This window comes from Maylandia zebra, unplaced genomic scaffold (assembly GCF_041146795.1).
Source record: "Maylandia zebra isolate NMK-2024a unplaced genomic scaffold, Mzebra_GT3a scaffold02, whole genome shotgun sequence".
NCBI classification, from domain to species: Eukaryota; Metazoa; Chordata; class Actinopteri; order Cichliformes; family Cichlidae; genus Maylandia; species Maylandia zebra.
In genome coordinates, this window is record NW_027490032.1 from 4,135,159 (window position 1) to 4,161,824 (window position 26,666).

General features: G+C 39.5%; 2 protein-coding genes and 1 long non-coding RNA gene across 4 annotated transcripts; all 3 read left to right on the top strand.

The window, feature by feature from the left end:
• Positions 1-294: 294 nt before the first annotated feature.
• On the top strand, positions 295-2,400 carry LOC143415716 (uncharacterized). Its single transcript, XR_013096139.1, has 3 exons — positions 295-449; positions 1,354-1,691; positions 1,932-2,400. It is a non-coding gene; the product is annotated as an uncharacterized LOC143415716 (long non-coding RNA).
• An 823-nt stretch (positions 2,401-3,223) lies between these two features.
• LOC143415672 (uncharacterized) lies at positions 3,224-7,810 on the top strand. Of its 2 annotated transcripts, none has more exons than XM_076881029.1 (8): positions 3,224-3,463; positions 3,573-3,836; positions 3,916-4,161; positions 4,248-4,415; positions 4,562-4,663; positions 4,977-5,066; positions 6,149-6,247; positions 7,174-7,810. In XM_076881029.1, exons 1-8 carry the CDS (start codon positions 3,286-3,288, stop codon positions 7,176-7,178), a joined length of 1,152 nt encoding a protein of 383 aa, XP_076737144.1. In that variant the 5' UTR covers positions 3,224-3,285; the 3' UTR covers positions 7,179-7,810. The 2 variants fall into 2 exon arrangements, with proteins under 2 accessions (XP_076737144.1, XP_076737145.1); XM_076881030.1 differs by having other exon boundaries at positions 4,565-4,663.
• A 9,114-nt stretch (positions 7,811-16,924) lies between these two features.
• Positions 16,925-22,661, top strand: LOC143415685 (uncharacterized). The gene is made up of 8 exons (XM_076881055.1): positions 16,925-16,956; positions 17,129-17,392; positions 17,472-17,717; positions 17,804-18,025; positions 18,123-18,224; positions 20,279-20,363; positions 20,681-20,731; positions 21,402-22,661. The coding sequence occupies exons 2-8, from the start codon at positions 17,371-17,373 to the stop codon at positions 21,406-21,408; spliced, it is 735 nt and encodes a 244-aa protein (XP_076737170.1). The 5' UTR covers positions 16,925-16,956; positions 17,129-17,370; the 3' UTR covers positions 21,409-22,661.
• The last annotated feature ends 4,005 nt before the right edge of the window (positions 22,662-26,666 follow it).

Below are 26,666 nucleotides of genomic sequence, written 5' to 3' on the forward strand. Positions count from 1 at the left end.
TAAGAGACATCATTAGCTGTGTGGGATGAAAGAAACTTCCCCTTTTGTTCGATCAGAGGGGAAATCAAACAAAAGTCTTTCGATCTTTGCACACTTTAATATTTTTTCACTTCATGTTCTCGTTTACATGAAAACAACTGGCAGAGAAAACGCTCGTGTTCTGGGTGTTGTCTGCCCACTGGCGGTTTAACGGCTGCTCCCTTCTCCCAAGAATTCATTCGTGCTCTGTTGAGATCGAGGACAAAGTTTTTACAAAAGAAAGAGTTTATTCTGGCTGAGCGACTGAAGGACACATGTGACATGTTTCAAACCTTGAATCTGATCTCACGCAGACAGATTTGAATCTCCGGTCCAGTTATTCATGGATAATATCAGCAAGCAGGATTTTTTATTTGCTCGACTCTGCTCAACTCTGCTGTTTGCTGTCGTCTTTGTGTTCGTGTCTGCAGGTGAGATTTAACTGTTGGAAACCAAACAGCCACCATACGCAACATAAAGAAGAATAAAGAGTTTCAGAGTGGTTTGCATGTGTACAATATGGTATAATGCAATATCAATAGATATAATATAGTAGTAGTTCATTGTTACAGAATGTTTTTGTTTTAAAGTGAATATGTGTTTTAATTGTTCATTAAATAAAGTTTACTTTAAACCCCCCCACTCATCATTAGGGCATGTTTCTGTGGAACCTGCAGGAAGTCAATTAAACATGTAAGCCCTAAGCAATAAGAAGACAAAGGTCTGTGGAGTCTTTCCAAAATGATCTGGTGCTGATATTAAAACATCTCTGAGAAAACCATCAGCTTCCATTTACCACGAGCTCCTTATTCAATCTAAACAGACTAGCTCTTATGTAGTACTTTTCTACCTGAGCAGTCAAATCACTTCATACATGTCTCAATCAGCAGTGCTTTATGTCATATTTATTCACACTCACACTCCTGCTCTACCTCCTGAGCCACAGCCACTCTAATCTACAACTGTCATCAGAGTTTTAGACAATTCAAGCAACAGGACTTTGACGTTAAACTGAGGTCCAAGTTCCCACAGATGATGAGAATTCAAACATGCCCCCTGATGTCTTGGCAATCAAGAAAAAAAACAAACATATGCTTCATATCATTAAGAAAAAAATTAATTAAGTCAAATGTCAAAGACAGTAAGCAGCATATTTGAAGTAAGTAATTCTTTTTGTCAGTCCACTGATGTGGCACACTTGATAGTGTCCACTAAATACTTCCCGCGTGTGCTCCTCTTTTGACTGTTCTCAACATCAGTAGTTAAAAAAAGTATTTTTGGTGTCTTGTCTGATTCTCGACAACTCACTTTGCTCTGTGTTATTTTGTCTTTCAGACCAGAGAATCATCCCAGTTCAGTCTGGACATAGCATCAGTCTACCATGTCAAGCTCCAAATAATAAGGACTCCATCAGAGTTGTAATGTGGACCAAACCTGGCCTACAAGATGAAAATGTCTATTTGTATCGAGATTTGAATCTGAAGAGCAGATTTTTAAGAACCGAGTGGATCTGCAGGATGAAAGACAGATGAAAAATGGAACTGCGTCTTTGATTCTGAGGGATGTGGCGGCAGATGACTCGGGAGCATACCACTGCATACGAGTCCAGTTGGCAGCAACTCGAAGTTGCAGCAATCAAATCACCACTATCGAGCTGAGTGTTGTTCCTTCAGGTGAGTGAGTAGAGTTGAGTGTGTGTGTGTGATCAGAGGTGAAGCTGCTTCCTGGTTGTTGATGTTTGTTTCTAAAGATGTTGTTGATGAGACTTTGTAGAAAGCAGCTGGTCTGAGTGATGTGATCAGAGTGCAGTAGATAATGTCTGACAGCAGTTTGAAGAGGAAATGGATTCTGTTCTGTTCTTCACTCATCACCTACCTGACAGCTGACACCTCACACCTGTTTCTCACCTGCAGGTCAGACAGGAGGAGACACAGAAGATGGATCTGTTGAACTGAAAATTGCTCTGTCTGTTTGTGCTGTGCTTCTTGTTGCTGCTCTTGTTGGTTTTATGATCCACAAAAAAAAAGTAAACCTAAAAATAAGGCAGATGTTTTCACTAACAGTAACTAAAAAAAATGAAAAGAAGGATATATATATTTTTATATTAAATGTTCTTTCTATAGGCAGCACGGTGGTTAGCACTGTTACCGCACAGCAAGAAGGTCCTGAGTTCAATTCCACCATCAGGCCGGGGTCTTTCTGTGTGGAGTTTGCATGTTCTCCCCGTGTTTGCGTGGGTTCTCTCCGGGTACTCCGGCTTCCTCCCACCGTCCAAAGACATGCAACTTGTGGGGATAGGTTAATTGGATAATCCAAATTGCCACTAGGTGTGAATGTGAGTGTGAATGGTTGTCTGTCCCTGTGTGTTAGCCATGCGACAGACTGGCGACCTGTCCAGGGTGTACCCCGCCTTTCGCCCTATGACAGCTGGGATAGGCTCCAGCGCCCCCCGCGACCCTGAAAAGGATAAGCGGAAGCGAATGGATGTTCTTTCTATATTCTGGGGAGGGTGGTGGTGTAGTGGGGTGAGGGGTGTATTCTTGCACCTGATAAATCTACAATAACTGTGTAATGCTGTCATTTCAAATTTCACTGAAGAAGTTTATTACTACTGACCACCAACATAACGTTATCTCATCTTATCTTATATCCTATTGTATGGAGATAAGATACAAACAGCTTATTAAACAAATATATTGTTAAACCTGTAGTTACTTCTACTTTTTTTTAAGTTTGAAAGTGTGTTTATGCCAATGTGTTGTTGTGTAACAGCTTTCAGAAGCACTGTGTAATTAAAAGTACATGAAAAAAAATCTGGGTCAGTGAGCTAATGCTTGTACTTGGTTAAATGGTGACTCAAACAAAGGGTAGCTATGCAGCACTGTTTTGTTGCAATTGAAGAAACCACATATTCAGAGGAAGAGGGCGGGCTTTACTTGGTGTCAGTGACAGAAATGAAAAAAAGCTCAAATGAGTGAGAAGGACGATGAAGGAAACATCTGTGCTGTGTCTGCTCTGTAAGTAGAATCTCTGTGTTTGTTTGAATTCTTGTACTTTGACTGTCTGCTCTCCTGATAACTGATGATGGAGGAGAAGACATGAAAAACAAATCAGGCTGAATTCAAGTTCAAACACCACGAGGACCAACTGCAGGTCTGAACTGACTCTGTATCTTTGCTCAGGAGTCGAGGAAACACAACAGGCAGTGAAAAGATCAAATCATTCACTCATTATATCAACACAGCTGCACAGTGGACACATGACTTTATGGGACTTACTTTTTCAGACTTTTGTTGTCCAAATTTCATTGAAACATGTTGCAGAGATGTGTTTGTGTGTTTGTCAGCTGTTTGCGTGGAGTTGTTCTTTATGTTCACCTCAAATCAACCTGAGTGTCATTTCTCTTTAGCTCTGATCTCACTGCTGAGCTGCACAACAAACCAAGGTCAGTAACCTTCTTCTGTCACAGTTTAAACCTGAGAAATGCTCACTAATATGACCCGATTGGGTTCATGTTTTAGAATATATACAAACTAGCATTTTAACCCTCACAGCTCGTCTGACTGTGAGTCCCAGCAGCTCTCAGTTCTTTGAAGGAGACTTTGTGTCTCTGAGCTGTGTGGAGGACGACAGCTCTGCTGGATGGACTCTGAGGAGAAACACAAGCAAAGGAAACATCATTCAGTGTGGAGATGGATGGGGAACATCATTTAACTCTTCCTGTGACATCAGTTACATCGTTGAACGAGACAGTGGAGTTTACTGGTGTGAGTCCAGAGAGGGTCCCATCAGTAACATGGTTAACCTGACAGTCACTGGTAAGCTGAGTGTGTGGAGTTAGTGTTGATGAAGCTGTGTGTAAATGGATGAAATGCTGTAGTTTGTCTCTGTGTTGAGGTGGATCAGTGATCCTGCAGAGTCCTGTCCTCCCTGCGATGGAGGGAGATGACGTCACTCTGCTCTGTAAAACAAAGACCACTCCCTCCAACCTCCCAGCTGCTTTCTATAAAGATGGCTTCCTCATCAGCAATGGGTCTTCAGTTAACATGACCATCCAGCATGTTTCCAGGTCTGATGAAGGCCTCTACAAGTGTGACATCAGCGGTCATGGAGAGTCTCCATCCAGCTGGATCACTGTCACAGGTGACACACTCACCTGTCTGTGTTTCTGCAGCTTTCAACATTCACAATGTGACGACAACTTAATGACTGTGTTTGCTTTATTTTAGGGGAACACACCACCACACCTCCACCTACATCCACACCTCCACCTACATCCACCTCTAACCCTCCATTGAGCTTGTCAATTGTTGTATCGGTCTGTGTGGTGGTTCTACTGGTCCTGTTAGTGCTACTGATTTTGTTGGTAAAACGACTTCTTCATCGAAAACCTGAAAGTGAGACTCAGACACCTGAATTTAGTTTTGCCAATATCCTTGCTTGTTATTATATTCATATTTTTTTCATGTAGATGTTGTGTTATTGCATCTAATAAAAGTTGCCATAACAACAGTCATAAAAAAAAGAATTTAAATAACTTCAGCAGATCAAAGCGAAACTGAAGAAGATGACAACACAGACGATGTCATATACAGTGAAATCACATTATCCCAACGACCAACACAAACCTCCAAAGAAAACAGAGGTAATATTTTCAGGGTTTTTCAGGTGGTTGTTCAGTTATTTGGCACATTTTACTTCATGGTCATGAAGTAAAATGTTTGCCATTTAAGACACCCTGATGTGTTTAAATAGTTTAAAACATGGTCTGTCTGCAGATTTATTTGAGCTACTTTTAGGCTTAACTAATATCTTACACTCACTCAACAATCTGATTTTTTGTGTTTTTTAAGTTCTGCATGTTAAACCACAGCAGCCGTTTCCTGTCGCTGACTGCAGATCACCATAGACTTTTTAGAGTAAATAATTTTAATGTTAAATATTGACTATGTCAACAGATAAAAGCACGACTGACATCGCAGACGATATCACATACAGTGAAATGAAAATATCACATCGTCGGCAACAACCAATCAAACAAAGCGGAGGTAAATTTTTGCTTGTTTTCAGTAACTCAGGGTGATGGTGGCTGTAGCCGAAAACATCACTGTGTTTGCTGTGATGCATTGTTGAATATGTTTCCTGTTCCGGCTGCTGAAGCAGGAAACATATGGCATGCTTGTTGTCAGTGTAACAAAGGTAAAGAATTTATAGAGCTACCTCAAATTTTAAAGTAATTCTACAGTGACCAGGTTTTATGGTCAGATGAGGATATTCTCACATTATATTACAAATGAATAATTTAGTTGTCTTCTGTGGTCTTTCGGGGCTTTTAGATATTGCTGAGAAGGCCAGGGATTTCCTTGTTTTTAGTAATGTACCAGACTTTCCACTCTAAAAACTTTGGTTTCCTGTTCATCCTGATGATGGTTCATTTCTTCATCAACATCTCTCTTGACCTTATATTGAGAGTTCCAGTGAACAGCTGCAAACACTAGATGTTTTACCTGCTTGATGCACAAAAAGTATTTGTATCCATCCTTCCATCCATTTTATTGTAGTTGTAGAAAAGCAGAGGTGTACGCAAACATACACTCCCCTCCTTTTTTCTGGGTAAGCAGGTTCTTAGACACATTCCTCCAACTCTCATAGGAGGTGCCCGTTAGTCAGATGCCTATCTAACTATTTATCTATTAGTTTAACACGTAAAAAGTGACAGACTGAATTATATAAAATGTCTACATTTTTGACCTCATTAAAGTTACTCATGTAAAACCACAGCAGCAGCTTCCTGTTGCTGACTCCAGTTAACTGCATTCTGACTGAGACATTTCACCGCAGTCTGTCATGGGTTGGCTGACAGTAGTGTTCATGAGAAAATTTTTGCTTTGTGCTCTGTGGTGCAGTGCACCAGCTTACATCAAAAGAAGATAGCATCAAAGATATCCATCTTCCTTTACACAGAGATACCTACCAGTTCTTTCTGATTGATTGTTGTTTTAAAGAAAAGGTATTGAGAAGTGGTGGGAAAAACCCTCTGAAAGGATGCCCCAGTTTCGAAAATGTGTCACTTAAAAATCTGCTTCCACATGGAGTGGAATAATAATTTTTTTTTTAAATACTCTTGCAGTTGTGCCTCGAGAAAGTGACCCAGCTGTGGTCTACTCAACAGTGAGAACTAAAGATGGCAAATATGGACAAATAGGTGTCAGACCAAAGAAGACCACAGGTAAAGCTGCTCTTTATTTTAACGTTGAACAAAGAAAAAGATATCTTAAAGAATATCCTTCATAACAGAAACAGAACTAAAATCTCAAAGGTTTCCATTTAGATTTAGTCCCTAAACGTCTCTTGTTCCCGCGGTGGATGGATATAAACACGAACAAAGTTTGAAATAATTAGTTAAGTTGATTTGCCAAGTAATACAGTATGAGACAAAAGCTTGGACTTCACACTGTTTTTTTCTACCCTTTGATCTGTGTGACATCATTAAATTGAGATATGCCTAATGTGGAATCTCAGGCAAAACTGCCCATCCAGCTGCTGTTCAGACCGTTTGTTTTTGAAGAGTAGCCATAAACCTTGAAAGAGTTATGCTAAATCGTTTAGTTTCAGGCTGAGGATTAACTCAGTTGCACAAAGCCCAGTATAACATAACAAGTGTCTTATTTTTTTAGCTATAAGTACAAAGTAAAATAAAAAAGGAGTATCTATGCCTGTTCTCCACAGTGGAAACCATTATTAGACTTCACCAAGTTTACAATCAAAATGTGGAAAAACTGGACCAAAATTTTGAGAATCAACAAAAAAGAAAAATGTGTTTCAGTTCCCTTAGTACACGTCCTTGTAGTATATCATGGGAATCGTGTACACCCTTGTACTTCCGCATGAACCTGCTGTTAGTGAACGAGATGTGAAAGAGACAAGCTAAATTATACACTGTACAACGAAACAGCCAGAAAACATCTACTGGAGTTTTTTTTGGTTTTTTTGCAAATGCAGGTTGGTTCCCAGTGCAGTCAGTTTTCACTTGTCTGAACTGGGACTGTGTGATGCAGGGGAGTTGAAGATGAAAGTTTTGATTAAACCACAGAGCTTGTATTCATGTTTCCTGTTTTTTGAACTGTGTGTTTTTGTGTTCACACCTTAAACCAGAATGAGATGTGATCGACTCTTCAGTCCACCAATCCAACCACTGACATCCAGCTTCTGGTCTCTATATTGTCAGCTCTCCACCTCAGAGGAGACCACATTCACTCGTTGATACAGATGTATGTTTTATGTCTTTTTATGACTGAATAAGACCCAAAAGTCACACCCTTTTTAACAGGGATTTTTTTCTGTAATATACGTGACAATTATTTAAATATGGTAAATGGTAAATGGCCTGTATTTATATAGCGCCTTACTAGTCCCTAAGGACCCCAAAGTGCTTTACATATCCAGTCATCCACCCATTCACACACACATTGGTGATGGCAGCTACATTGTAGCCACAGCCACCCTGGGGCGCACTGACAGAGGCGAGGCTGCCGGACACTGGCGCCACCGGGCCCTCTGACCACCACCAGTAGGCAACGGGTGAAGTATCTTGCCCAAGGACACAACGACCGAGACTGTCCAAGCCAGGGCTCGAACCGGCAACCTTCCGATTACAAGACGAACTCCCAACTCTTGAGCCACGATCGCCCCGATAGGCTCATATGATTTATGTCCTTAGTAACTTTTGTGTTATTTATATTTTATTTATGTTTGTTGTATTTTAGAATGGATCAATAAACTTTTGATTTTACTTGCGTTTCACACGTGGTTCTGTGGGTTGCATAAAGGTCACACATGGAAAATTTGATTTGTTACAGTCTGCATGTGGTTAACCGATAGTGCAGAAAACGATGAAAATTAAACCACAAGTGCAGACTAAAAACAGCAGGAGCATTTTTCAGTGGCTGTAGGATGCACAGAAAAGCATCACTACAGGATGTGTGCATGTGTGTGTGTGTGTTTGAAACTAAAGAATTTGATCTTTTTTCATTTCCGCACTCAATGAGAAACCAGTTGGCAGCAGATGGTGTGGCAAAAAATGTTCCATTTTTCATTGAATAACTCTTGACTTTTTACAGCAAACATGCAGAAACCCATTTATTGCTATTTTTTTATTATTTCATTTATTGATTATGATGAAAATAGAGAGTTGAAGTGTTTCAGTGTCTGATTAACTACAAACTTATGAGCATCTCAGGCAGACTGGATCACACCACCTGAAGCTGATTAGAGCTCCATATGTTAAACATCTCTGTGAAGAACAAAATGGCCACAATTCATATTTAAAGTCTTCTGGGACTTAGTGATAATTCCATCTGGGTGTTTCAGATGACTAACAAAAGATTTTGCTAATCATGTTCACAAGATGCAAATCTAAACTAGGGTATTTTTCTAGATATTGTACAATATGACAGAAATTTTCACTACTGCAGTAATGATCTGTATGTTAAGTATCTGGTGTGTGCATATTTTAGGATCTCAAACATTTAGTATACAGATAACATCTGTCAAATATCTAGTTTTGGGGCTTTAATATACATAATCTCAAAACTGGATATTTCAAAGATAAAGTTAGTATGCAAAGAGATCTGAGAACAGCTCTTCGGTGGATTAAATATTTGGATCTTGCATGTGTACTTTACTCATCTACTCATGGGGGCCTTTTGAATTGCCAAGACCAATGACCAATTTGCCATCGGTGACCCTACCTGGGTGCAAAAGCCGCCCTTACAACACAGCCTATGGGATCCCTAGAGTTTTTTTTTACTGGACTTCTGTGCAACTTTACAGTTTGTCCATAACAAACACCATGTTTGAAAATAAGGGTGTCTATAAGTGCACATGGCACCAGGACACCCTATGTCACAGGACAATGATTGATCTTGTAATCCTGCCAGACCTGCAGCAACACACTCAGACAAAAACTGGTTCACCCGAAAGACAAAACGCCAAAACACAGACTTAACAATGTGGTGTATGCTGTACAGTGCAGCGAGGAATGCCCAGACCTCTACATTGGAGAGACCAAACAGCCACTTCACAAGCGCATGGCACAACACAGGACAAGACTCAGCAGTCCATCTGCATCTTAAGGATAAAGGTCACTCTTTCGAGGATGCCAATGTTCACATTTTGGACAGAGAGGACAGATGGTTTGAAAGAGGAGTGAAAGAAGCCATCTATGTCCACTGTGAGCGACCATCTTTGAACAGAGGCGGGGGTTTACGACACCAACTCTCTGCCATCTATAATCCAGTTTTGAGTTCCCTCCCCAGACGCCTTAACGCCCACTCACATCCTGGGCCATCTGACCTCAGGAATTTGCATGATAAGGTGGGGCCAGGTTTCACAATGAACTCACCCGAAACTCTGGCTGATTGGGACCCACACCCAGTTTCCCACCTTGGCTCAGGCGATTAGAGGATCATCAGGGGGTCCTTTTGTCCCTCTGTGGGGGGTCACTCCCACTAGGTTTATATCTGGGACTCTCCACCATTTGACCTTAGAACTGAAGAAGCTTCTCGGATGAGAGGTGAAACGTCTTCAAGTAACTTAAAGAAGTCCAGACGCTTTTCTTTGCAAGCTCCTTTGACTACGATGACCTGGATGACTGAGAACCTTCACAGACATATTTAAGGATCTACTTAATCCCACTGGCATTTAGGAAGCAGAGTCTGGGGACGAGGGGGATATCTCGCCTATCACTGGGTGTGAGGTCACTGAGGCATGAGGCAGTCAACAACTCATGAGGCTTGATATAAGGAATGAGAGAACCGACAGCTGTTATTTTAATCAGCCTGTCTCAGTTGTTTTAACTCTTAAGTATCACAAAGTAATGTGGTAACATCTGGACTGACGAGTTTACTGTCAGCATTTTAATCGCTAGTTTAAAGGCTGTAGGCTGCAGCTGTTGCTCTAACACTATAAATGTAACAGGACTCGGTCCTGGTTCTAATATTCTGAGCTGCTTCCAGCTTTATTTGTGAAGAGCACAGCAGCTTACAAAACACGTCGCTAGCTCGTACAGCTGTGACGTACAATTTTCATAAGCTAAGATGACCTTAAAATAATGGGGCTACGTGCGGTGATGCTAGCGTTAGCCATGTTAGCACGTTACCTTCAACAGGTGGTCAGACTGAGTAAACAGGCACTCAGAGGTTGAGCTCTCCATTTCACTGCAGGGTCCCTTCATTCTTCACATATCCCGAGTCTGAATGGCCTTTGTACAAGCAGACATGCTTCTTAGCAGGCTATGAACACAAATGGTAGCATAGAAAAATCCAGGCAGCCAGCCTGTGTCTGTCCAACCAATCAGAGAGCTCCTTACATCTTACGGTGTGGCTAATTTTCCTTGCAGCAGGATTTTTTTAAATGAGGAGTGGAATTGCCATTTTAAATGTCAGAAATAAATATTTGATTTTTGAAACCATTAACTTGTTTTGGAATTTGAAAATTTGTTCTTCTTCCCAACTTCTCTTTCCTTATTCTTTTCCCCCATCCCCTGGTCTTTTCTGTTCTGATTGTAATAACTTAAAATAATAACAACAACAAATTCAAATTAAAATCTAATAAACAATGACAATCAAGTGGACCAGTATAGCAAAAGCCATAATGCTCCACTTGGGAAAGCAAATCTGTTGTGCATTTTTCTTGGCCTTCAGAAAATAATTCTTATTGCCACACAAACGGACAGGACAGGCAAATTAAATAAATAAATACATCTTTAAATAAAACACAACCATTTAATGAAAAAATGCGCATTTTGAGTGTGCTATTTATTTATTTATGTTACCCTATGGAGGCAATATTGATGGTTGGCTTTTCTGTCTGTAGTGGTTATTTATTAAACCATCCACCTTTTAAGGCTTTTCTTAACATCGGGATCATCAATATTTTGTCGCCCACACCACACATAATTCTTTTAACCAGGTCACAGTTTAACAGTTTTTAACGTTCGAGTGAAATTCTGAACAACAACCAACCGGTTTATTCACTGTAACCAACCGTGTCAGCTGAGTGTGACAGAAAACAAAACAGCATGTGACAAAGAGCAGCTGGTTTGAAGCACACGGTGCTTGTAAATCCATCCGACAAGCCACAGCACGTTTCAGAAGCTGCTCAGCATTTTAACAAAAGGAGTGTCTGAGTTGGAGTAACTGGTTATGATAAGGTCACAAATGGTCAAATATCAGCAATACTTCCTAGTTCATAATTTTTAATTATTTAATTCACACATCACTGTGTGGCGTTAATACACACCATGTCATTTTCCCAGCTTTCCACTGATTCTAGAATTAATCATTTCTATGTAAAAACAGTTTTTTGTTTGTTTGTGTTTTAAATAGAAGCTTAGCGATTACTCGAGCCACACCATTACTATTACAGCCTACTAGATTTATCCAGTGTCATGTTTCAGTCTCACCTCATGGTGGCAGTGATGTCTTACTTTTATCTATTCATGGAGTCAATTAATCAAACTTTAGAATCAGATTCTTTATTGTCATTGTCTTTTAAGAACAGAAATTGTATGCAGCCTGATGAGAAAACCCAAACACTTTTTTAGTCTCAGGATGTACAGTCTCTTTCATTACTACTCTGAACACTTTTGTGTGATTCATGCAAAGTTTTGTTTGTTTCTTTGTTTGTTTTTCAGTAGGATGTGATTTCAAATGTAACTTTTCAACAAGCACAACAAATGACAGCAAACACCAAAACTGGTTCTGCCCATTTCACAAAAATTACATTTTAATTTAGTGTTTAAAGCAGATGTTAATGCAGTTTGTTGAATTGTGTACTGAAAGAAACTGAAGCACACTAATTCTGTGTCACTCAAACTTTGCATGAACATCCTCTAGGACTGTTAAACAGTTGAATAGAAATTAGCACAGATTGAACTGGTTAGTTTGTAGTAGTGTGGTGAGCTTTACAGTGATGCACTATGCTGGTTGCATTTGCAATGTTAATAGATCAAAACAGGTGAAGCAAACATCATATTTAGATTCGGTCAGTGCATTCGACCTTTAACTTTATAGTCCCAAAAGTTAGAAATCAGCCACACAGCTCATGAAACAGCTGCTTATATCTTACTGGTCAAATCCTCCTCAAAAGACCAGTGAAGATCAGCTACATCATCACAGCCTGCACAAACTGAGAACTGCACAAAAAACATGTTATTATCTGACTGACAGGTTAGGCCTGATTTATATTCACGTCTCTTTTGTTCTTTGTATTTATAAACTCTTTTATTCACAGATACTGAGATGCAACAGAAGAAATACAGATTGCGAAGGTTTAAATGCATAAATGACAGCATGCAAGTATCTGCAACTGAAAATAGTTGTGGATGATTACTAGATTATTAGAAAAAAAACACACAGCTCCGGCTTGCGTCGTTCACTTCAAAGATACGGCTCTAGGGGACCAACACATCACTACTGCTCAAGTCGTCAGTTGTCAGACTTTACGTTTGAAGTTGCGGTTGAAAATTAAATCTGGTCGCACAGTTATGCCTTAAATTTGAGCACTAAACTCAGGTTGTGTTATTCCCCGAAAATACGGACTCAGCCTTTTATAACTAATATCTTTAGAAGATCAAAGGACGGAAATGTCTGCTGTAACGGATAAACTCTGCCTGACTTTGCTGTTTGTCGGATTCTTCGTGTTTGTCTCTGCAGGTGAGGTTTGACTGTTTGTCTGTGTGTGATATATACGGGTCAGAGTTATAGTACGAAGGAAGCTGAGCACAGCCAGGATGTGTTTGTGTTACTTAGCTCAGCTGGCAGTGACGTGGGGGCAGTTATCCAGTCCCTGCTAAACACAGCTTTTTGTTCCAAGCTCTGTGCGCCCGCCCGCTGTTTTTTTCTAATTTAACTCATTAGAGCTTTGAAACTGTATATTGGATCCATTCAAAGATTGAAGTTTAATGTCCCACATTAACAACGTTGAAGATGACCATCTCCTGATCAGAGGCAGAGAATCTGCATTTTATTTAAAATATACTGTAAATAAAATATGTCCTTAATAGATTTTGATGGTGTCTGTGGTAGGTGACACTCATAGAGATCATTTTCTGTGGAAAAAAAGTCATATGATTCATGAAATGGCACTTTTAGATTAAAAAGATAGTGTCAACATGTAAACACATACTGGCTTAGTTGCACCAGCTATGTGTAGTTATTGACTTCCACTCTCAGAGTAAGTGAATTCAGACAATGGAAAGATTTGATTATGCTTCTCCAGCTACAGAAATGGTAGCATGCAGAGACCCACAGTTTTAAGTGCAACAATTACGAGACAGTTAACATCAGCACCTGCCAAGCAAAAATATTTCTAATCTGTCCTTTAAAAATGAGTGCTTAACTTTTTAGAAATGTGCTCTGGTGTCTCGCTAATGATGAAATCAAATATTCCTACCTACTTAATGCCATTAAAATCCCAAATAACTGGAAATCTAACTCAAACATATACACCAACAACACCTTTAAAATCACAAATCACTGTGAATCAGTGTAAATCATTCCAATCACAGTTGCTCTGTAATATTTACACACTTGGTTCCAGTACCAGTCCACTTAGCGATTGTTGTGTTTGTGTGTGTGAGTTTCAGAATCAGAATCAGAATCAGAATACTTTATTGATCCCTTATATTTTGACCTTTAACCTTTCGGCTATGTGTCGTTTCCTCTTTCAGACCAGAAAAACATCACAGCTGAGTCTGGACAGAACATCATTTTGCCATGTCGAGCTCCAAACAAAACAATCAGACTTGTAAAGTGGAGCCGAGCTGACTTGGAGATAAATATGTGCTTTTGTACCGAGATGGGCACTTTGTTCAGCTTTTAAGAACCGGGTGGATCTGCAGGACAGACAGATGAAGGACGGAGACGTGTCTTTGATTCTGATGAATGTGACGATTAATGATGCTGGAACATACGAGTGTCTTGTCTTTCTGGAAGAAACACGCTCCTTGCAGTCGTTCACAAACATCTGCCTTCATGTTGATCCTCCAGGTGAGTGAGTAGAGTTGAGTGTGTGTGTGATCAGAGGTGAAGCTGCTTCCTGGTTGTTGATGTTTGTTTCTAAAGATGTTGTTGATGAGACTTTGTAGAAAGCAGCTGGTCTGAGTGATGTGATCAGAGTGCAGTAGATAATGTCTGACAGCAGTTTGAAGAGGAAATGGATTCTGTTCTGTTCTTCACTCATCACCTACCTGACAGCTGACACCTCACACCTGTTTCTCACCTGCAGGTCAGACAGGAGGACACACAGAGACCGTGGACTGATAGTCAGTTTGTCAGTTTGTACTGCGCTTGTTGCTGCTGCTGTCATTGGTTGTTTGATCTACTACAATCGTACATAACAGAGTCCCCAACCCAAATAATCAGACTAACCACTCTAATCAGTAATTTTCAGTTAAATGTGCTACCAATACACTTGGTCATAATCAGTACCAGTAACTGAAAACACCATGGCACTATCAGCCGTTTGGATGAAGAGGAATTATGCATTTTGGGTTTAGAAAAAGAAGATTAATCTGTGAATAATGATCAGGAGCAAGCACACGCTTCAAAGTGCTGCACCGAGGCCTCCAAGCACAGTGGTGCTGTGCTTTAACTGATTGTTACAGACTGGAATGCACTTTGACACCATTGATACATTAGTCAGAGTAATAAGAGAATCAACTCTGTCTGCTTTTACAGGAGCCACCATAGTAACCAGCCACTCTAAGGAAATGGGTGAGCTCCCATCTGATGTGAGGCACAGGTAAATCTAGAATGGCCTGAATTTCAGCAGTGACTGACTCACCTGACTTTGTCACACTTCATTTGTTAAGTCACGGCAGCTCTCAATCACACTGAGCCAGATTTGAGGTGAGGATTGGCTCCTACAACCTGTCAAAAATAATTTGGGGTAAGCTCAGAACAGTTTTAATCACCAGCAAAGACAATGAATGAAGTTAATGATCCAGATCATCCAACAGACAGTTTTGTTTAGAGGGGGGAAACATTGTTTGATATCAGGTCATGAATTTACTGTACAGTAAGTACAGTATTGGGATCAATGTGTGTTTTTGATATTTTTAGCTGCTAGCTTAGCGATTGATGTCGGTTTAATTTTTTACATTTCTACCCTAATGTATGTGGGACATCCAGGATTCATGTTGCAAACTGACATAAAAAACAAAAAAAAAATTTAATTTCTGAATTAAACCTTTTCAAGCAAAACATATCCCACTGATATGAGCAGTAAATACCTTTATTGGTTGTTTATTCTGATTACACATGGACGCAGTGTCATGTTTGTTACAGCAGCAGAATGAGTCTTTGTTTTATCTTCAGGTTCAGAAGCTGTTTGTAAGATCAAACGTGTTCTCTAAGGTTTGAACCACAAAAACTGATCCTTATTTAGAGATCTGCAGTTACAGTATAGATAAAACAAACACTGTAAACACAGAGTGTAGATGAAACTCTGCGTTATAGACAGTCATTCATCTGCCTGATGGTGTTCAGGAACTATTGATCAGCTAAAAATGAATGATGTGACAGTATTATAAAACAGAGCAGAGGAATAACTAAGTCAGATGCTCCCTCCCTGTGATCTGCGAATCTTTATTTTCTGACCTTGAAGACTCTTCAGTCTGTTGTACTAATGTTGGTGATTTAGTTCTTCTAGTTTTTGTTTAATAAAGACTTACACACAGTTTTGCTGAATGGTTTTCAACAGTTCCATGACCTGTGAAATCACTCAATCTGGGGTTCATGCAGTTCATTGAGCAGATGTCAAGCAAAAAGCAATAATTCTACTTTGATTTTTTTTAAACCTTTAGAAATCATTTTAATGGATATTTGTAGAAACATCAAAATGCTTAGTGATCAAGCAGTTGATGTTATGCACTAATAAGGTTTTGCATTGGGAATCTTGGTCAAAATGTACACAGTATTCAGATTATTGTATTTTTTTTAACTTGAAAATTCTGGATTTTAAAATTTTGATCAGTTTTATTACAAATAGCAAATGTTCAGCAACCAAGTGTTACAACAAACCTTTTAAAGCATCACTGATGATCTGCTTGTATACATGTAAGTGCATAAAGTCCAACATCTCCCTCTAGTGGCCACATATGAACCATGTGTGAGGATGGTGTTAATGTAAAATGTGAATCATAGTGTTCCAGTCAGTCATCAGTGTGTCTCTGCACAGCTGTAATTAAAATGTGTTCAGAGGGCCTCAGTGTCTGAATGGTTCCAGTTCAGCTCCATAACAGCAGCGTCCCTGGTTTGATTCCTGTGTTTCAGCTCATATCTGCCTCTCACTGAGGGGACGTCCACTACATGGACATGGAGCAGTTCTCTCCTCTGTCGTTGTACTGATTTAAAAGCTGGTGCTCAGAGGAAGAGGGCGGGCTCTACTTGGTGTCAGTGAGAGAAATGAAAAAAAGCTCAAATGAGTGAGAAGGACGATGAAGGAAACATCTGTGCTGTGTCTGCTCTGTAAGTAGAATCTCTGTGTTTGTTTGAATTCTTGTACTTTGATTGGCTGCAGATTTTTTTATATTACAGATCAACACAAAACTAGGAAGGATGAGGTGTGCAAAATTTGTGCAGTACAAGTAACAAAAAACACTTCGAGAAATTGTGAACACTTTTGCCATGAAAGAATTGTTTTGAACTTACCAATGACTGTATCAGTAATCACGCAAAACCTGCCAGAAAATATGTGTACATGGAACGAATAAAAATGAAAGATATTAAAAAAATGAGGAGATACATTAAAGAGAGGAGTTTGTGTGTTTGTCAGCTGTTTGTGTGGAGTTGTTCTTTATGTTCACCTCAAATCAACCTGAGTGTCATTTCTCTTTAGTTCTGATCTCACTGCTGAGCTGCACAACAAACCAAGGTCAGTAACCTTCTTCTGTCACAGTTTAAACCTGAGAAATGCTCACTGATATGACCTGATTGAGTTCATGCTTACAGAATGGAGCTCATATAGAAAACTGATGAAATTATGGAATAATTACACTATTGTAACCATTTTCAGTTTTCAGACCTTTTCATTTTAACCCTCACAGCTCGTCTGACTGTGAGTCCCAGCAGCTCTCAGATCTTTGAAGGAGACTTTGTGTCTCTGAGCTGTGAGGAGGACGACAGCTCTGCTGGATGGACTCTGAGCAGACACACAAGCACAGGAAACACCACTCAGTGTGGAGATGGGTGGGGAACATCATTCAACTCTTCCTGTGATATTAGTTACATCGTTGAACGAGACAGTGGAGTTTACTGGTGTGAGTCCAGAGAGGGTCCCATCAGTAACATGGTTAACCTGACAGTCACTGGTAAGCTGAGTGTGTGCAGTTAGTGTTGATGAAGCTGTGTGTAAATGGATGAAATGCTGTAGTTTGTCTCTGTGTTGAGGTGGATCAGTGATCCTGCAGAGTCCTGTCCTCCCTGTGATGGAGGGAGATGACGTCACTCTGCTCTGTAAAACAAAGACCACTCCCTCCAACCTCCCAGCTGCTTTCTATAAAGATGGCTCCCTCATCAGGAAGCAGCCTACAGGTCACATGACCATCCAGCATGTTTCCAGGTCTGATGAAGGCCTCTACAAGTGTGACATCAGCGGTCATGGAGAGTCTCCATCCAGCTGGATCACTGTCACAGGTGACACACTCACCTGTCTGTGTTTCTGCAGCTTTCAACATTCACAATGTGACGACAACTTAATGACTGTGTTTGCTTTATTTTAGGGGAAGACGCCACCACACCTCCACCTACATCCACACCTCCACCTACATCCACACCTCCACCTACATCCACATCTCCACCTACATCCACACCACCTCCTGGTTCCAGTTCCACCACTCTTTCTCCTGTTCTCTCTGTGTTGTCATGTGTTGGATCAGTCTGTGTTGTTCTACTGGTGTTACTGGTTCTGCTGAAGAGACAAAATGTTCACAGTAAATCTAAAGGTTAGACTCAAACTTTTCCAGTAAGTTTTCTTAGAGTTGATTTTCTTTCAGGCCATTTGGGATAATCTTTTTTGCTTTTCATTTTGGATTATTTCAGCTGAAGAAGACAAAGCTGCAGAAGCTGATGTCATCACCCGCACCACATGCAATATCATCAACATATCACATGGTCAAAAACACCCAGTTAGACGAAAGACAGGTAAGATATTTGCCACATTTTTAACAGTATCCTATATATGAGAATAACAGTGGAAACAGTCATAAAGTGGCACAATCTTAACAATAATCACAGTAATGATATCAACAGATGAGTTATAAGCCTTTGCGCTTTCCACCCTCCATAGTGTAGATGGTTATATGTTTGGTTAACATGGTGGTTGACCTGTCACGTAGTCGGTAATACAGGTTACGAGCCCAGCATGATTTTTAGTTTATTCCCCTGCACAAATGATCTAACGGTATCAAAAACATATGAAGTGTTGAATGCCCGAAAATAGGCGACTGGACTTCTTTAGGTTTGCAAAGATCTTTCACGTCTTATCTAACAGACTTCTTAAGGTATATATATCCTACAATGGGGCTGTCCCCTCAGAGGTGGCTATAAGGGTTCCTGGTCCACTATTGATCATGTAGCTCCAACCATGAGTGTAGGTGATGTGTTTTAGAATGAATACAGTGTCTCAGAATTGTTTGATTCACATGTGGCACATCTGCAGTTTTCTTTGGGGTCCCTTTGGCCTCCACTAACATTGTAACCTCAGCCACAAGTCTGCCTTAAATGCTTCAGACTTTTGGCAGTGACGTAGTTGAGAAATACTCAGTGTTGGGGAGTAACGGAATACATGTACCGCCGTTACGTATTTAAAATACAAAATATGAGTAACTGTATTCCATTACAGTTACCGTTTAAAAAGGTGGTATTCAGAATACAGTTACTTTGTTGAAATAAATGGGTCTGTGAGCGTGAGGAGGGAGAAAAAGGGGAGTGGAAAGGTACGAGTTGTCGTCGAGGAAAAACGGGAGCTGGAAGCATGTAAATATAATAATAACCACTTCAGCCAAGAAGAGTGCCTGACGAGCCCAGTTGTAAGTAAGCTATTAAGACTCGACTGTACACCGTGTTCGTGTTTTCCTCTGAAAACAATAAGTTCCGTTGGAGCAGTCTTTCAACGCCTCTCTCTGTCTCTCGCAAGAAAAGTTGACCCACGCAACAAAGTAAAGCTATTTTTCGGCTACGAGCCGACAGGGACCCCGCCGTATTAGTCAGAGGTCCCTTTACTACAGTTCGGAGTCGCGGACCTTCAGTAATAGTAATAAATCACACAGCAATAGTACATTCACGTTGTTGTAAAAAGCATGATAATATATTAAGTAATCCAAAGTATTCAGAATACGTTACTGTCATTGAGTAACGTAACGGAATACGTTACAGAATACATTTTGGGGCATGTATTCTGTATTCTGTAACGGAATACATTTTAAAAGTAACCTTCCCAACACTGGAAATACTCAAAACGTGGCTTAGTCCCACATATGTCTGCTCTCTGCTTTTTCTTTTGGCACACACACAAGTTGTTAGTAGGATTATCAGAGAGGATTTATTGTCACCGTGACATATATAAAGACCAAATGCCATCTAAAACACGAGTCCTTATGGCTTCTTTAAAGTTGTGCAGGTAAAACCACAGCAGCACTTTCCTGTTGTTGGTTCTTGTTAACTGCAGTCTGATGCTGGTGAAAGGTCTCACCACAGAGTGTCCTGTTTCAGATAACGAGTTAGAAGGTGTGTGTCTTGTGCTCTGTGGTGAAGCGCATCAGTGTGCATTTAAAGAGGATGCCAGTTTTGTGGTCATCTGCCCTCATTGTCTCAGAAACGTCCCCCATTACTCTGCGGTCAGTTGTTTCACAGCAGTTGTGTTAAGAAGTCAGGGGAGGAAAATAATCTGGTGCTATTTATAAATGTTATCACTTAATTTCTGCATAAAGATTCACAAACAGAAATAGTTAGGTCCACAATTTGCAGTTCTGCCACTTTAGACCACGTCAGTAGATTTTAAATCAAACAATGAAGACATGAATAAAGGGCAGACTTTTGGTTGATTCAGTGGATTTTTACGTTAACTGTTTAGGAATTCGAACCATTTTTATGAATGATCAAAACTAACTGGAAAAACATCATTTAAAACAAAATGAAAAAAAGAATTTCAAAGCAGTCTTGTAATGCTGTATTTAAAATTTGTTTTTATTCTGCAGTAACAGACTCTCTTGCGATCTACTCAGTAGTGAGAACAGAAGACGTCAGTAATGGACAAACACCCATGAGACCGAGGAGGCTCAGGTACAGCTGCTCTCTGTCTTTAATATTTAACATCCAGACTGAAGGATGTGAAGTATATGAACAACTGATTATATGTTCATATATAAATTTGCCTCAAGAAAAAGCCTGCAAACTAGAAACATAACTGAAAGTTGTGAGGTTTCCTTTCAGTAACGACCAGTTAACCCTTTAAGACCTACCATAGAACCAAGTCCGCCAGAGCTTATATTATATTTTTACATGTTGTAGTGCCATTTTTGGGAGCATTTCAAGTTGATATACATCAATACAACCATTATAGCCCAAATTTTAATAATATGTAAGCATTTTATCACCAGTTCCAGTGGTGGATGTTCATGTGAGCCATGGCCAAAGTTTCTAATAATGAGGTCAGTGCATGCACAAGTAAGTAAGTAATTAAGTACATTCTCTTCTGAATGTAACACAAATTGTTGCCACAATTAATAAAAATCAACCAAATAAAAAGCAAAAAACTGTGTCTCAGTTCACACTCTGGCTTTAATACACTTCCCACTAGTACACAATTTAGACATACTTATAGTACATGGATTTTAACAGAGTCAAGCACCCTCAGTCAAAAGGTAGTCGTGGATTTACTGGATAAGCTATTAGTTAGGCATCATTGGAATCACTAACAGTATATCCACCACTGTCTAAAATCTATGTTATCCCTCTCTGTCTGCCAAATGATCACTGTGTTTCACACTTCAGTTTTTTGTTTTGTTTTGTGTTTTTTCTTTGAGGGGCGGGGGGGGGGGGTCCCATTGGACAGATTTTTTTTTTTTGGGGGGGGGGGGGGTTCTACATGAGTTGGAGAATAGCAGTGCCGTGGGAGAAAGAGGTTTAAGCTACATTTGAGCTAAAACTACCAAATAGCAGGTGTAGTAAAAACAGATGCAGAGTTTTGTGTGCTTTTTAGAGGAAGTCTGAACTGAGACTATGTGTGATGCAGAGAGGTGGGGACATGGAGGTCTTGATTGACCTACAAAGCTTGTAATCATGTTTCCTGTTGTTTGAACTGTGTGTGTTTGTGTTCAGACTTTAAACCAGAGCCAGACGTCGTCTACTCTTCACTGAAGTAGTCCACCAGTCCAACCACTGACGTCCAGCTTCTCGCTTCTAACTGGTCCCCATAGCCCACAGGACATCCACATAAAAGATTATTATTATTATTATTGCGTTTACTGGGTGTTATTACAACTACAACAGTATTCTTTCTGTACAGTTTTGTTTTTTTTTAAGTTGTGCTCATCTGTTTTCCTTGGTTCTTTGGGTTTAGAAAAAGGTCAGTGGAAAATCTGACTTTTTCCTGTCTGGTTGTAGCTAATATATAAACTTATTTCTTCATCTCAGAAAATGAAGACAAATCATTAGACGCCAGTTGTAAACTGCTTCGAAATATTTAAGTACAGAACTTTTTAAAAATCTTTTTTTAACATTTGGTTTTAAGTCTTTTTTATTAATTATTAATTTATTTTTAAGCAAAAATGAAAATCATTGTCCAATGGCACTTACCTAAAAGTGAATCTTTGCCTCTCTTTTTTTCAGTGGTGTGTGTGTGTGTGTATGTTTACTCTAGTTTGTATTAGAAGTTTTACAGTTATCAGGATACCCACATCTTTGAATTCTCAGCCTGCACAGTCTGTTTCGCAACTACTAAAATATAGTCATCTAACAACACGCACAAGTTAATTTTATTTATAACTACAGAAGCATCACTGCAGAGCTGCGTCTATGTATTATTTACAGTTAAATATTGCCCTCTATTGGCCATATAAAACCATCTGGGTGAATGGAGTTATAAATCAGTTATTGATGTGTCTCTGGAAGGACAATCAATATAAATGAGTTTGAAGTAGAAGAGTACTCCGTCTCATCTGATAAACATCCTGTCACGGTTGAGTAGCCGGTGTGTTTAACGAAACAGACTGATAACATAAAATAAGGCAAAAGGCAAACAGGGACAAAAACTAAAACTTGAAAATCCAAACAGGGAAAACTAAACTGTGGTTACTATGATTAAACTGTGACTACTGACAGGAACATGGTTCTGAGCAGGAACATGCAAATAACTATGATGAACGAACATGAACATGAACATATCGTGACCATGAAAACTCTTAATCTTGTGCACCATTGAAGGAAATTACACAGATGACCTGACAAAAGACTGAACGAAACACAGAGACTAAATACACACAGGAAGTGATCAGGGGAAGTGGAAACACATGTGGAAACAGCTGACACAAATGAACATAGCAAACCAAAGGTAAAGAGTAAAACTAAACACACTGAACAAAGAACAGGAAACATGGAGAGACACAGGCTTGACTTGAATATCACAGGCTTGACAACATAAAACACACAGACCAGAAAGCTTGCTTGAATTTTCAAGCAACTTAAAACTTAAAAGAAGTCCAACTTAAAGAACTCAAACAAGTACAGTACTGTATGCTTTTTATATTTTTAGTAGTGTTTCACACAAACAGCAAATATTGCTTTGATTCATTTTCACGTAATATTGGTAACCGGCTACGGGGGGTCCAGGTTTCAAGCTTGGCCATGATCCTATCTTTCAGGTCAGTTCTAGCATTTATGTTGTACCTCGTCAATGTGAGAATGTTGGAACACCGGGCTACTAGTTGGGCCAATAATGTGTAATGTAATGTGATGTGTGTATATATATATATATATATATATATATATATATATATATATATATATATATATATATATATATATATATATATATATATATATATATATATATATATATATATATATACGCACATGCATATGTGCGTGCACGTACACATACATATATATACACATACACAAACATACACACATATACATATAAAGCATTTGTAAAAATATAAAACCATAATATACATAAAACACAATTAATTAAAATAAATCAATAAATACACGAACACTTCAACCAGTGCTTTCTCAGACTGGATGAGTAACGAGAACCACTCACTGTCGGATCTGTAAGTGCTAAAATTATACTGTTACTCGAAACATCCAGTCGTTCTCTAAAATTGAACATTAACTTTCTTTAAAGTGCTTTAAAAGTCCAAACACCCACAGCTACAAACATAACGCTTGTACTTGTATTTTGGTACTCCCCAACACTGGATGCCTTGAAGTGACTATTGTAGTGATTTGGTGCTCTATAAATAAAACAAACTTGAACTGATATTGAATATTGTTACTATCAAATTGGAAAAATATATTTCACTGGGAAAGTTAAAGCCCACCAACAAATGACATACATACTTTTTTCTAGGAAATAATTCTAAATACTGTTCTACCACTTGTCACAGTCAGCTAGTGGTAAATGTGTTTTTGGTAATGTTGGTAATATTGTATATAAAGCCAATATTTTACGTATCTTCAGGTGACGATATGTTGTGGGAGGCTGTCAGTGTATACAAAATAGGTATATTTTTAGTCTGGTTCATTTTGTCTTGTTAAATAGCCGAGTTAAATGTTTTGTGTGTGTGGGCCTGTAAAGGTCACCGCATGCCACTAGCATTTCTGTCTTTGCTTATTCACCACAGAGGCCTTTTTCTCTACTCACTTTTTCTGAATTTCTGGTCTTGTATGTGAAGCAGCTTTCAGTAACTATTCTTATTGAAAGCGTGTGTTCACTAGTGTGTGTTTGTAGTTATATTTTCAAATGATGTTATCTTTGCACAATACCAAAGTGTTAGTTCTCCACCACTGTCTTTGAACCACTACAAAAAAAAAAAAAAACCTGCTCAGAGGAAGAGGGCGGGCTTTACTTGGTTTCAGTGAGAGAAATGAAAAAAAGCTCAAATGAGTGAGAAGGACGATGAAGGAAACATCTGTGCTGTGTCTGCTCTGTAAGTAGAATCTCTGTGTTTGTTTGAATTCTTGTACTTTGACTGTCTGCTCTCCTGATAACTGATGATGGAGGAGAAGACATGAAAAACAAATCAGGCTGAATTCAATTAAATTCAATTCAATTCAATTTTATTTATATAGTGCCAAATCACAACAAAAGTCGCCTCAAGGCGCTTCATAGATACAGAGAAAAACCCAACAATCATATGACCCCCTATGAGCAGCACTTTGGAGACAGTGGGAAAGAAAAACTCCCTTTTAACAGGAAGAAACCTCCGGCAGAACCAGGCTCAGGGAGGGGCGGCCATCTGCTGCGACCGGTTGGGGTGAGAGAAGGAAGACAGGATAAAGACATGCTGTGGAAGAGAGACAGAGGTTAATAACAGATATGATTCAATGCAGAGAGGTCTGTTAATACATAGTGAGTGAGAAAGGTGACTTGAAAGGAAAAACTCAATGCATCATGGGAATCCCCTGGCAGCCTACGTCTATTGCCGCATAACTAAGGGAGGATTCAGGGTCACCTGGTCCAGCCCTAACTATATGCTTTAGCAAAAAGGAAAGTTTTAAGCCTAATCTTAAAAGTAGAGATAGTGTCTGTCTCCTGAATCCAAACTGGAAGCTGGTTCCACAGAAGAGGGGCCTGAAAACTGAAGGCTCTCCCTCCCATTCTACTTTTAAATACTCTAGGAACAACAAGTAGGCCTGCAGTGTGAGAGTGAAGTACTCTAATAGGGTGATATGGTACTACAAGGTCATTAAGATAAGATGGGGCCTGATTATTTAAGACCTTGTATGTGAGGAGCAGGATTTTGAATTCAATTCTGGATTTAACAGGAAGCCAATGAAGGGAAGCCAAAACAGGAGAAATATGCTCTCTCTTTCTAGTCCCTGTCGGTACTCTTGCTGCAGCATTTTGGATTAGCTGAAGGCTTTTCAGGGAGTTTTTTGGACATCCTGATAATAATGAATTACAGTCGTCCAGCCTGGAAGTAATAAATGCATGAACTAGTTTTTCAGCGTCACTCTGAGACAGGATATTTCTAACTTTAGAGATGTTGCGCAAATGGAAGAAAGCAGTCTTACATATTTGTTTAATATGTGCGTTGAAGGACATGTCCTGGTCTAAAATGACTCCAAGGTTCCTCACAGCGTTACTGGAGGCCAAGGTAATGCCATCCAGAGTAAGAATCTGGTTAGATACCATATTTCTAAGATTTTCAGGGCCGAGTACAATAACCTCAGTTTTATCTGAATTAAGAAGCAGAAAGTTAGTGGCCATCCAGGTCTTTATGTCTTTAAGACATTTCTGCAGTTTAACTAATTGGTGTGTGTTATCTGGCTTCATAGATAGATAGAGCTGGGTGTCATCTGCATAGCAGTGTAAATGTATGCTATGTCTTCTAATGATGCTGCCTAAGGGAAGCATGTATAATGTAAACAGAATTGGTCCTAGCACTGAACCCTGTGGAACTCCATAATTAACGTCAGTGTGTGAAGAGGACTCTCCATTAACATGCACAAATTGGAGTCTATTAGATAGATATGATACAAACCACTGCAGTGCAGTACCTGTAATACTACAGCATGTTCTAATCACTCTAATAGGATATTATGGTCAACAGTATCGAATGCTGCACTAAGGTCTAGCAGGACAAGCACAGAGATGAGTCCACTGTCAGAGGCCATAAGAAGATCATTTGTAACCTTCACTAAAGCTGTTTCTGTGCTGTGATGAGCTCTGAAACCTGACTGAAACTCTTCAAATAAACCATTCCTCTGCAGATGATCTGTTAGCTGTTTGACAACTACTCTTTCAAGGATCTTTCAAGCAAAGACTGCTGGGTCTAGAGATGGCTTTTTGAGTAAAGGTTTAACTACAGCCAGCTTGAAGGCCTGTGGTACATAGCCGATCATTAGAGATAGGTTGATCATATTTAAGATCAAAGAATTAATTAATGGCAGGACTTCTTTGAGCAGTTTTGTAGGAATGGGGTCTAAAAGACACGTTGATGGTTTGGAGGAAGTAATTATTGAAGTTAACTCAGAAAGATCAATTGGAGAAAATTCAAGTTCAAAACACCACGAGGACCAACTGCAGGTCTGAACTGACTCTTTATCTTTGCTCAGGAGTCGAGGAAACACAGCAGGCAGTGAAAAGCTCAAATCATTCACTCATTATATCAACACAGCTGCACAGTGGACACATGACTTTACTGTGTTATTTTTAAAAAGTGGATATTTTGTGTATACTCATAGTGTAGTTAGTTGCAACTTCTGCAATTAGGCCTCTGCATTTAATCCATTCAAAAAGTGAAGAAGTGGGCAGCCACCAATACAGCTCAGGGTAGCTGTTCAGTGAACCCTGACCTTCCGATCATGGGGCAAGCACTCTACCTTCTGAGTTTTCTGTGCTCGAAGGTTTGCCAT

Excerpts from the sequence above, each read along its gene's own strand:
- LOC143415672 (XM_076881029.1), top strand. The coding sequence starts at position 3,286 with ATGGGACTTACTTTTTCAGACTTTTGTTGTCCAAATTTCATTGAAACA. Across the intron at positions 3,464-3,572 it reads GAGCTGCACAACAAACCAAG|CTCGTCTGACTGTGAGTCCC; the intron begins GTCAGTAACCTT and ends TAACCCTCACAG. Across the intron at positions 4,416-4,561 it reads TCTTCATCGAAAACCTGAAA|CAGATCAAAGCGAAACTGAA; the intron begins GTGAGACTCAGA and ends AAATAACTTCAG.
- LOC143415685 (XM_076881055.1), top strand. The coding sequence starts at position 17,371 with ATGGTTAACCTGACAGTCACTG. Across the intron at positions 17,393-17,471 it reads GGTTAACCTGACAGTCACTG|GTGGATCAGTGATCCTGCAG; the intron begins GTAAGCTGAGTG and ends CTCTGTGTTGAG. Across the intron at positions 17,718-17,803 it reads CAGCTGGATCACTGTCACAG|GGGAAGACGCCACCACACCT; the intron begins GTGACACACTCA and ends GCTTTATTTTAG.